The 12,602-nt window shown below is 43.6% G+C and overlaps 1 protein-coding gene across 4 annotated transcripts in view; it reads left to right on the plus strand.

Moving 5' to 3' along the window:
* Positions 1–12,602, plus strand: part of TECPR1 (tectonin beta-propeller repeat containing 1) — a 74,373-nt gene that overhangs the window by 26,755 nt on the left and 35,016 nt on the right. For all 4 annotated transcript variants that reach the window (XM_036741403.1, XM_036741405.1, XM_036741404.1 and 1 more), the window contains exons 9-12: positions 4,567–4,712; positions 6,252–6,715; positions 9,848–9,993; positions 11,064–11,219. In XM_036741403.1, coding sequence (XP_036597298.1) covers positions 4,567–4,712; positions 6,252–6,715; positions 9,848–9,993; positions 11,064–11,219 — 912 coding nt within the window. The remainder of the gene's footprint in view (positions 1–4,566; positions 4,713–6,251; positions 6,716–9,847; positions 9,994–11,063; positions 11,220–12,602) is intronic.

The raw sequence follows: 12,602 nt of genomic DNA on the forward strand, positions 1-12,602 counted from the left end.
GCCATTGATTTCCCCCTCCCCTCCTCTGGGAAAAAATACGCAAGCAGAGTTGACTTGCCCTTAGGCTCCTGGACATATGCCCAATTACCCTCTAGAAGAGGCCACCCCGTGTATGCTTAGAGACACATAGATAGGTTGGGTTAGTTTTAGCCAGAGGTTTGTACTGTTTTTGTTCATCATGGAAAGATATTGAATGAATTGTGCACTTTTAGTGCAGATTAATAGGGAAGAAGGTGCTTTCCTAGATAATGAAAAGAGATCATTTAAAGCTTCTGACCAAACTGATTTCTTTAAATCTGACTTCTTGAAAATGTTATGCAGAATACAGAGACATCTTTATCATCCGTACCCATGGCCACTGCTCAGGGTAGGAAGGCATTGTTGGAATTCATGAAAAGTCTGAATTTGGGAATATGTTTTCAAAAATGTAATTTTGTTACTTTCTTGAACATTTGTCCTCTTTTGTAGACGTAGTCGTAACACTGGTAACTCACCATTAACAGGACAGGCACTTGGGGTATTTTCTAATGTGGTGATGGATTTACACTGATTTATCTATACATTCACAAACATAGGCCTCCTCCACTTTGTTACCTGTATTTGTCTTTCAGGGTTAGGTGTTTAATGCTGTGTCCATGGAAGAGAGATTAAATCTATAAGCCCACAGTTCTCTGACCAAGTGAGCAGAGTAGCCACTGACTCAGATTCATAGAATAAGTTATTATATTGTGTTTTATATATAATATGTTATAATATATATACAATATAATATATTAAATATTATTATACAACTGTTTATGTAATTTTTTTAGCTTCCACTTAGCTTACTTGAATGTAGAGATGAAACTTATTTCTAATTATTAAGTGCATCCATACAGCCTTAGAATCTCAGAGCTGGAACAGACCTACTAGTCAGGGAGCGTTTATTAAGCACCTGCTGTCTTCCAGGCACTATGGTAAGCATAGGAGATACAAAGAAAGGCAAAAAACAAACAAAAAGCAGTCAAACGACTATGTGCACACAGGACATATACGAGGTTAGTTGGAGATAATCTGAGGGAAAGCACTAAGATTAAGGCTTCCTACAGAAGGTAGGACTTTGGCTGAGATCTGAGGGAAGCCATGGAAGCTAGGAGGCAGAGATGAGGCAAGAGAGAGTTCCCAGCTTGAGGGATGGCCTCTGAAAATGCTCTGATTTGGGAGATGGATTATTGTGTTTGAGGAGCAGCAAGGAGATTAGTATTGCTGGATGGCAAAGTATGTTGAGGTCATCTGACACCACGAACATGAATCCCTCTCCTCTATCCCCAACGTGTGGTCATCTAGCTTCCTGTTAAGGGCCTTCCAGTGATGGAGGCCACTCTACTGCCTGAGGCAGGCCATTACATCGGTGGAGAGCTCCACTTGTTGAAAAACTTTTCTTGATATTAAGCCTAAATGGGCTTTTCCGTAGTTTCTACCTATCACTCCTTGACCTGGGGCCAAATAGGACCAATCTAATCCCTCTTTCACCTGAGACGCTCTTGAAATACTTGAAAACAGCTATCCTACTTCTCTCTCCTCCCTCCATGCCTTCTTTTCTTCCAGCCTTTAGGCTTATTCATTTTGCCAGCCTTTGTATACCACAGTCTCTTGTCCTCACTGTCATTCTCCCTTCACCCCCCAAAATGCTCTAGTTTGTCAGTGTTTTCCCTTAAGCATGATGCCCACAGCTGAGCAGGTACTTGGGATGTGTTCTGACCAGGGCAGAACACAGCAGATCATCACTCCCCTAGCTCTGGCCATGCTATTTCTCTTAATGTATTGTCCAACCATACCTCTCTCGGTACAATTGTTTTTTTTTTTATTCTTAATGTAGGAATTCATGAACAGTACACAAAGGCCTAAAGTCCTGGGCATCTCCTCTTTCTTCTGCAATAATAAGTCTACTACCCAGGCCTTCATCTAACTATTAATCAACATGGGGAATATAGTAGGCAGGCTGTGAGAGACTTCTTTTCAGGCTGACGTTAATCACTTACTCACTAGGCCCTGGATCTGATCATTCCACTGGGAAAAATTTTGGATTTGGAGGCAGTAGACCCCAGTTCAGATCTTGTCTCTGCCACTTACTACCTGGATGACCTTGGGCAAGTCACTTAACTTCTTTGGGCCTGAATTTCCTTATCTGCAAAATGAGAGGAGTTAGAATAGATGACCTTAGAGGACCCTTCTTAGCTTTAAGTCTATGATCCTAAATCATACCTAACCCATGTCTTGACAAACAGTATGCAGTAGATGTTGTGTTAGAGCTCGAGTCAGAAATCGGCCTTAGACACTTATCAGCTGTATGATCCTGGGCAAGTCATTGTACTTGTCAGTTGACCTGTTTCTTATCTTGAAAATTGAGGGAGTTGGACTAGATGACCTGCAGTGTCCCTTCTAACTCTAAATCTGTGATCCTATTAACTCCATCCTACAGGGGTGTCTGTTCTGAAAAGCGTATGCTTGGATTTCAGCAAGGCATTTGACAATGTCTGTGGCATTCCCCTGATCTACCAGTCTAGCAACCCCATCTAAAGAACAAATAAGCTTAGGCTGACATTCACTTGTTCATGGTGACTTGCAGGAGTTCCTGCTTTTCTTTCAAAAGGTTTACAGACCATTCCTTTAATAAAATCCTTATAATTTTGCCAGGAAATGAAGTCAAACTCCCCTACCTGTGGTTTAGAAAATTCACCTTTGCCTTTTAAAAATTTAGGACTTTTGTCTGTTTCTGATATTGTGGCACTTCTCCATTTCTCTCTGATTTTTCAGATCAGCAGCTATTAGCATGCAATCAATTCATACATTAAAGTTCATTTAAAAACAACTTGCTTTCAGACTTGCTACCTCTTTGTTTCTCTGTTCATGGTCTAATAAATTCTTCATGGAGAGCACTCATCTTTTGTTGAATCATCACCAGTTCCAAACTTACTGTCATCAGAAGCAATACGATTTAAGTGAATTTGGAAAATGAGAAGGAAGTTCACAGCACTGACCAGCTGCCTGGATTGATTTGAGATCATTTTATAGCAAGTTGTTACAGTCACTTGGCTTCCTTTCAGAAAAAATAGGAAAATTTAGACATGACCAGATTTTGTGTCTCTAACATATAAGACCCAGTTATCCTAGTGTGGGACCTCACTTCAGCTACAGCCCCCTAAGAGATCCTGCAACCAGGCCATGGGCCAGTGACTTCTCTTAGACTGAGGACAGGGAGGGGGAGGGCAGCAGAACCCAGGACCCAATTAAATCGTGCTCTACCCGGTTCTCTCTACCCTTTAATTTTCTCCTCTTCTCTCCAGTGTGACAACAACAGCATTTTAGATAAAGTGGTGCCAGGAAGTTCAGCTTTGGGCAAAGTTGTAAAGTTGTTTGTTTGCAGTTTCTTCCCTCTTTACATTTATGTGCTTCCCTAGAACCTGGTGCTCTCAGCAGTCCCCTGACCTAGGTTCAGGTATTGATTCTGATGAATACTAGCTGTATGGCAGTGTGACTTTGGGAAAGTAAGTCATCTTCTCAGGACTGCCAAGTAACTAAGACTGTAGTTACAGAGCAGGTGCTGTTCTGTATTGGTAGAGGGAGTTTAATCACCAGAAATACCTTATGCTAATGAAATCACAAGTCCAGTCCATAATCCTCCAAATACTTCTTCCTTTCTCTCATCTGAATAGAAACTCTCTTGGATGTACTCCAGTCCATCTTCCACCAACTGTCAGAATGATCCTCCCAAAGCATAGTCCTGAAAATGTCACCTCCCTCTTCAGTAAACTCCAGTGGCTCTGTTACCTCCAGGATCAAATATAAGTCTTCTGTTTCATAACCTGGCCCCCTCCCAGCCTTTCCCTTCTTCCTCCTTCCTCCCTTCCATGTACCAGAAGCAGCCATAACACTGACTTCTTCCTTGCTGTTTCTTCCCTAAGACACTCCACTTCCCAACTCTGGATTTTTACTGGTGTTTCCTGTGCTTGAAACTCTCTCCCTCTTCATCGCCAGCTTCTTTCTTCCTTTAAGTCCTACCTTCTGCAAGAAATCTTTCCAAGTCCCCTTTAACCCTAGCGCCTTCCCTGTGAGATCATCTCCTATTTATGCTGTATATATTTTATTTGTACATAGTTGTTTACATGGTTACTCCTCCATTAGACTGTGTACCTCCTGGAGAGCAGGGACTTTTGTTTGCCTTTCTTTGCATCCCCATTGCCTAACACGTGTAGTTTTCATTCAGGCATGTCCAGCTGTTAGTGACCCTGTGGACCATAGCACACCAATACTGTCCATGGAGTTTTCTTGGCAAAGATACTGGAGTGGTTTGCCATTTCCTTCTCCAGTGGATTAAGGCAAAGAGAGGTTAAATGACTTGCCCAGGGTCTCACAGCTTGTAAGTATCCAAGGACAGATTTGAACTCAGGTCTTCCTGACACCAGGCCCAGCACTCTATCCACTGAGCCACCTAGCTGCTAGAATCACTGATGCCTGACCCATAGTATGTATTTAATAAATGCTTATTGACTTGACTCCAGACATCTTGTTTCCTCCCTGTTTTAGGTTTGGGGAATTGGATGTGATGATCGAGCAGTTTATTTCCGACAAGGTGTTACACCAAGTGAGCTTAGTGGAAAAACATGGAAGGCCATCATTGCAAACAGAGAGAATGACCGATCTCACACTGGCAGCTCATCCAGCCTCCTTAGGTAATGTGTGTGTGTGTGTGTGTGTGTGTGTGTGTGTGTGTCTATGTCTATGTGTCTGCAGTAAAAATGGGTTCTAGAGGATGGTGAGGATGTGATAGATACTTAAGGAGAAGGCCTATTCTCCTTAGTCAGAGGGGTGTTCAGGTTTTACTATTTGAAGGCATTTGACAAGGCCCTCTGAGGTCTTCAAAGGAAGGAATTGACAGGATCCTTGTCTCAGGGAATTTATAGTCTCGGGAAGAATAGGATACATCCTCTTGAAAAAGATTCAAAATAAATCTCCAAATAAACTTGCGAAATAAAGTGCAGAATGTCTGTTGTGTTCTGAGGGAATGTAACTGCAGCAGTCCTTTGTCTGGTCCTCCTGTCTCTAGACTCTTCCCCTTCCAGTGCATCACAAGCATCACTGCCAGTTCAGCCTTCCTAAAACACTGTTTTATTATGGCACTCTTCTGCTTCTGAATCAACATGGCTCCCTGTTGCCCATTTTATCAAGTCTAGACTCTTCTGTCTAGTTTCCAGGCTCTTCATAATCTATCCTACCTTATCTATCCAAACTTAATTTCCCCTGCTCCGCAGCACACTATTTATTCCATTCAGATAGGTTTCCTCATTCTGCCTTCAGACAAGTCATGCTCATTCCCACATCTCTGCCTTTCCTCATACTGTTTCTCCTTATCTAGAGGGCCTGTCCTTTTACCTCCCATTTAGATCCTATTCATCCTTCTGGGCTCAGTGCAAACACTGCATCTTCCATGAAGCCCCCAGCTTTTCCAGCCATATCTGGTCTACCCCTTCTCTGAAAGAAGCACTTAAAGCTCGAACCATATTAGGCCTGATCAGCATTTCATTTCTGCTGGTCTTGTCCCCCAGATGATAAACTCCGTGTGAGCAGGGACCATGTTATATACTTCTTTTATCCCCCACAGCCCTTAGCATAGTCTTGGGTACTTAGTCAATCCTAGAAGGTTGGAATTAGGTGGAATAACCATAGAAGAATTCATGGAAGGGGTAAGTTTTGAGCAGGGCTTTGAAGGAAGGAGAAAAACATAGATTAGAGGAAAGAAGAATATGAGTGAGAACCAGGTGCCAAGAAAGCCATCATAGGATCAGAATGCAAGAGACAAAAGGCACCTTAGTGGTCCAACTGTGGTGTTGTCTAGGTGAGTGTACAGAGGCACAGGGTGGTTGAGTGACTTGTTCGAGGCCACACAGCTGGTAAGGGGCAGGGATGACACTCAAAGCCAGGTCTCCTGGCTCAATGACTGACTGAGAGGGTAACACTTGGCATTCCTTTCTGAGCAGAGTTGCACTGCTTCCATCAGACTGAGGCACCGTTCCTCCACAGAGCGGGGGCAAGATGAGTGTCTCTTACTTCCCCAAATTCTGGCCCTGACTCTATTCTTTAGTTCCTCCAAGGGCCCAGTAGGAATCCTTCTTCCTACCAACCTCTCAGGATAAGGTCGGGGAAACTGAGTTAGTTATTCAGGTTATTGGACAAGTGTATAAACAGTAACTTGGCTGTGTTTTTATCTCCAGTGCTGGCTGTTTCTTCGGTGATGAAGTGAGAGGCAGTGGTGATTCCTTGGCTCCAAGTGACACTGATACTTCCTCTGAGGCTGAGAGGCCAGGGCTGCTGTCTGAGTATGAGCCTTCCACAGGCAACAGCAGGCCCTGCCCTGAGAACTCGGTGGGCTCAGGGACTCAGGCAGACTCCAGTGAAGAGGAGGCAGCCTCCTCTGGCAACAGAGAGGGGAAAGCTCAGGCCACAGCTCCAGCTGAGCTCCCTTGGACCAACATTGACCTGAAGGAAACCCGGAAAGTCTCTCCCCACTCAGCAGCCTGTTATGCCGAGACTGCCAGCCTCTCTTCTCTGGGGCTCTTTCCTATGGGTTTGGAGGAGGGCTATGGAGCTGATGATCACCCATTGTGGGCCTGGGTGTCTGGAGGAGGCTGCACAGTGGACACACACACAGTTCTGAAGTGGTTCACTATTCAGTCAGGTATTTACCTTCTTGGGCTGGGGTGGGTAGGGTTAAAGAGTTGGTGAGATCTGATGCAACATAAGCACAGGAGTGACTATAGGAGAAATGAAGGTTTGGATGAGCTGAGGCAGGCTGGGCTATGTGTGGGGATCCTAGAACTGAAAGTGACCTCAGAGGTAATCAAGTCCAACCTCTCATTTGACAGGTGAGGAAACTGAGGCCCTGAGAAATGAAGCCACAAAAGGTTCATAGATTAGAGTGGCAATGGACCTTAGAGGTCATCAAGTGCAACCCTCTCATTTTATATATGAGATAATTGAGGCATAGAGGGGTTAAATGACTTAGCCAGAATCGCTTAGCTGGTAAGTATCTCAGGCAGGATTTGAGCTGACATCTTTCTGACTTCAAGTGTAGTGCTCTGTCTCCTACATTAGACATGATCAGCATCAGGATCCTGATTGTAACCAAAATATGTAGATTGTTAATGCCCATGACCCAGGCTTGGAGGAGAAGCATGAGTCAGTTGACAATATATGTTGGGGGGATGATTCAGGAGAAGGGAAATACATTATTATCTAAACTGATCTAGTTTTCTTGGTATGACAGGGAATTTCTTATAGCACAGGTGGGCAAGAAAAGGACAGATAGCATCAGTTCTAAAAACAGACTGGTGTTTGCTGGCAGGGAAGTAAGGAATCTTCCAGCTGTAGCATGGAGCTTTAAATGTATTGGTTGAAACATCTGTAGTGTTGACTTACCTTAAGGGCCCTCTGTTTCTGTTTGGGGAACATTTTAGAAAGCAAGATTTGGGACCTGCTGTTCAGTTCAGGTACTTTGTCATGGGAGGCAGGGACCTCAGAGCAAACTGTCCAGTTAAAACCCCAGGTGTCCCCTGCATTTATTAGACAATTAGAAAGGGGAGGAGAGTGCTCTAAAATTCTTGAATAGGGTGCCATCAGCCTGCATGGCATATCGCTTTTTGAGATTGGCTAACTGGATTTTCAGGGCACTGTTTCCAAAGAACTCTCCACAGGGCAATTCTCATCACTCCCTTTCCTAGCTTTGAAAGGCCAGGAGAGCAGATTACATGTAAAACAGATGCTAAATAACTCGAGGAGAGTCCTTTAGGATTCCTCTTCCCCCAGGAGCCAGAAATGTGACTTTGTAAGCAGGTGCTGCATGACAAAACTCTGGGTATCATAGAGTGGTGGGGGACCAGTTGGAGGGACAAGCAGATTCTCTTTCCTGCTATGGTGTTTAGCCATTTTTACCAATCCCTTGAATCATGCTCTGAGGGTTGTTCCTCATCCTCAAGGAATCCTTACACTGAGAACTTGGTTCATTGCAAATATTACTCCTGTGCCTTCCCTGCCCCCTCCCCCACTTCTTACTGACTTTTAAAGTAGGATATGAAGATGCCCCGCCACTGTTAGAGCCCTGAGATGTTTGCCCAGTGGTGGGCATGGATTGCACAGAACCATTCATACTCTTTTGCCCAAGCCCCTTGCGACCAGCAACACACCTGCAAAATGGTAGGCCAAGGTTACAGGTGCAGTCCATGGCCATCAACATGAAACAGTAAACATGTTATAAATGGTTCATATCAGCATTGCACCTGTGACTTTGGATCTGTTGGCACTCTTCCCTAGCCAACTGTGCTAACTAGCTTTTTATCTTATTTCCTGAAGCTCAAGTGTGTGTATGGATTTTAGAAACTAGCTTCCAGGTATTGAATTCAGGATGCAGAATTAGACATACATTTTTGGATATGGACAATTTGGGAGTTTGTTTTACTCAACTAGGTATATTTTTTATGAGGGTTTTTTTTTTTATTGGAGGTAGGGTGGGAGGGAAAGTGAATGCTTGTTAATTGAAAAATAAAGTAACATGAAAAAAGAACTAGCTCCCACGGTATTGTTTAGCAGAAATTGCCTCAGGTCCTTTCCCCTCTTTCCTGCTCTTCCCCAACTCCTCCCCCTATTCCCAATCCATTCTCACTCTTCTGATGAGGTTAGCTTATTTTCCTCCCAGGTTAAGAGAAAGGCATTAGCCTTGAATGCATTCCTTTCAGAGACATTATTGTGTGGGATGTGAGACCCTCACCAATTAAATTTATAACAAGGAGCCATCTCAGGGTGGGAACAGAAATAAATTTTATTCGGTTCTCGAGAATTGGGCGTCCTGTGCTAGCACAGAGCAGAACCAGCAAAGGAGGCACTTTACAAGGGGCAAAGCATCCATAACTATACCTAACACCAGAGAATTCCCACCCACCTCTGACCCCTCTCACCATTGGCTGGGAGGTGGGCTTACAATCTGAGCGTGAAAGCTAGACAAAGAACCGGGGAATTGAGGCACAGAAACTCCAATTCCCATTTCCTTTAGTTAATGATTACAACTGAGGTGACATCTATAAATCTAAAGAAGGAGAATAGGATAAGGGGAGAGGGAGACCCTCTCCATTCTTCTACAGTACTTTTACAGTAAAGGAAAACAGGTCACAGTGACCCTATTCTTACTGAGCAGATCTTTAAACCAGAACCAGAAGAAAGAACAAAAAGTTTCAGGGTAAACTTTCCCAGAGGCTGAGCCATCAGACTCTGACGGCCTCAGAATTTTTTTTTCACTTCCCTAATTCTTGATTTTTAAACATTTCTTAGTATAGATATAGATATATATTTATACATATCTTCCCTGTGAAGTATTCACATTTTATTTACCTCACACAGTATGGTACACTGGAAAGAGCTCTGGTGTCATAAGACTTGAGTTCAAATTTTACCTCTCATAATTACTACCTATGTGACCTTAACCTTCTTGGGCCTCGGTTTTTGTATCTTTAAAATGAGTGGATTGGACTGAGTGTGAACTCTAAAGTCCTGCCCACTTCCAAAGCTATGGTGTTATGATGCAATTAGGACTTACCCATCAAGTAGTGGTTTCAGGCAAGTCAAGAAGAGTGATTTTGTTTGTTTTTCTTGGGAAAAGCAAAGCTCCGTTTTTTTTTTTTCTTAAAAAAAAAAAAAAGGAGGATTGGGGAATGTGGGCCTTTATTGGCCACCCTGTTTTATATAGTCTTGATACCTATCTTTTGAACTAAACTGCTTACCCTTAGCATGGCCAGGGTCATCATGTCTTTCTGGCTTTCAGGTTTCTCCACCTCCATGCAGACACTATCCTTGTCTATCACTCCGGCCCAGACAGCAGCATGGCGAAAGCAGATTTTCCAGCAGCTCACTGAAAGGACCAAGCGAGAACTAGAGAATTTCAGACACTATGAGCAGGCTGTTGAGCAGGTGAGTGTGGATACTTCTTGACCCTTCTAACTAGTTAATACCAGTGTTGCTTTTTCACTGTCAGAAAAACAAAATTTGTACCAGTGTCACTGAGCCTTGAATTTTAAGTTGTTGGTGGCAGTTTTGAGTCTCTGGGCCAACAGATTCATTAGTCACTTGAAGCCTTGTCCTGCCTCTGAAACCAGAAATACCTGGGAACCAGCCCCTGCTCAGTCAGCCCTTTGTAGGCCTAAATCCTAAACTAAGGGGAAATGAACATCCTCTAATAATAATAATGAGTAATGATTATTATTACATTATGCTTTAAGGCATCCATGGACTAGTGGATGGAGAGCTGACCTTGGAGCTAAGAAGCTCTGAGTTTGAGTGCTGCCCCTGATCCTTACTGATTGTGTGACCCTGGACAAGTCTCTAAACCTCTCAGTGTTCTAGGCAACTCTGAGAACTTTAAGTCAAAGAATATGGGCTCATTTACAGTGGTAGAGGGAATTTCCTTACCTGGGAGTTCTCTAGGTGCACTCCCTGTCCTTGCGTTGCTTACAGAACACTTGCCTCACAATGCCTTCTCAATACAGGTATTGTAGTTTAACAAGTCCTAGTTTACAGACAGAGAAGTCAAGATTTCTGTGGTCATCCATTGAGTAAATGGCAAAACCAGGAATCCACTCCAGGTCCCATGTTTCTCTACAGCAGGCTGCCTCCTGCTGTCTGTAGAAAGAGCTCTGCCCAGAGAATGATCCCTTCTCCACCAAAGACCTCCTACCTAATCCGAGGCCTAGTTAGGCCTGTGTCCTGGCTCTTTCTCTGTAAAATGGGCATTCCAGAGCTTGCTTCTTCCTGTTTCATAGAGATAGAGCAAAGAGAAGTGAGGGAAAAGAAAGCATGTGCGGCTCGTAAGGAGCTTTTAAAGGTATCGCCTAACTCTGAAGGAACGAGCATGTGCTTCACATATGGCAAGTGGGTCTCTTTCAGAAGGCATCTTTCCACATCCATGTAAAGCTCCTTAGGCTTTTCAAATTTTTTGCCATTAATCCTGCTTTGTACTTATACTCTCTGGGTGCCTCTTGAAGTCAGTGTGGGTGAAGACAGGCACGCTGCAGTGGTGGGCAGACTGGAAGCCCCACAAGTGGATCGATGTCCGGGTGGCGCTGGAGCAGTTCACTGGGAATGATGGAACTCGAGACAGCATCCTTTTCATCTACTACATGTTCCATGAGGAAAAGAAGGTACTGTAGCAGATGGCAAGGGAGAGGAAGGGAGTGGGGACCAGGGTAAGCCCTTGGAGGGACACAAAGGAAGCTGGGATGAAAATAGGGTTAGGTTGCTCTTGGCAAACCTATTTTGGGAAGAAAGTATCCTAAAGAATCCTAGTCTGAGACTTTGAAATACAAACACCATAGCCAGAGGAATTCCTAGGAGCAAAATTTGTTATCCAAAAGGCTTTTATTAAATTTAACTGTACATGTTTATTTGAGTGGGTAGAGTGATTAGAGAAGAGTACTGTAAAACTCAAATAGAAAGGGATCTCTGCAGCCAGTATATTGACTTAGCTAATATTAATCTGTGGTTTTCTATGTTGTTATTTTTGTTTAACATTTCCCAGTTGCATTTTTAATTTGTTTCCTACCCTGGGGTTTTGCAGTCTGTGGCCATGAGCTTGACACCTCTGGTGTAGAGGATAGAGGTGGCCTGGTCATCGAGAAGACTTGGGTTCTAGTCCCATTTCTGCCACATACTAGCTGTGTTTGTCTGGGCAAATCACTTTACCTTAAAGTGCCCTGGGCACTTCTCTGAGACTGGATAGTACAGAGAAGTCTCTGGTCTGCATTGGTAAAGAAAGAAATTCTTTCGTGGTTGCTTCGTACACCAGTGGAATTATAGATTTGTTTTTTAAAAAAAATTAAATTGTAGGTCTGGTTTAAAAAAAAGTTAAATACCTAATTGTTTAACATTTATTTGAATAACAAAGTCTTAGTTCTTGTGCTCTGGGAGCTTTTCATCTCCCAAAAGACACCTGCTGGCTCTTAAGTGACAGGTGTGGGCCATATTGTCCAGGATGCTGTTATCAACAACCCGGCTAGCAGCTGCTGTGAGGGTGTAAAGCCAACAACAACCAGCTCACAGAATGCTGCAAGCCCAGGTCCTTTTCATCTGCTTTACAAATACAATTTGTAGTTATCAACATCTGAGTCTTCAGCCGGGGAGCTCATTACAAGGGCTGGCCCAGAGTCACAGGCCACTCCTGCTATGGCTCAGAGCTCCGAGAGAGAAAGCTAACCTCTTCCCTTATATATCCTGTTCAGGGCCCCCGAGGGCCCTGACCTCACCCAGGCTGGGCGTGGAAAAGTTCCACACTCCCAATATCACATCAGATACAAATCAATGATTCCCAGTTGTCTCAGTGCTGAGAAATACAAAAGCATCCCACTTCATCTGCCCCATTCAAACAAAGGCCAGAATCATTAAAGGTCAGCAGCAGAAAGTCCCACTTTAATTACTATTACAGATGCTGGTACTGATTAAGAAGCCAGGCATTAACAGATAGTCAAGCTGTTGGTTCTGAGATCTTGTCCTGCCCTGAGATCTGAGTTTCATTGGGTGACTTAGAT

This window comes from Trichosurus vulpecula, chromosome 1, assembly GCF_011100635.1.
Source record: "Trichosurus vulpecula isolate mTriVul1 chromosome 1, mTriVul1.pri, whole genome shotgun sequence".
NCBI classification, from domain to species: Eukaryota; Metazoa; Chordata; class Mammalia; order Diprotodontia; family Phalangeridae; genus Trichosurus; species Trichosurus vulpecula.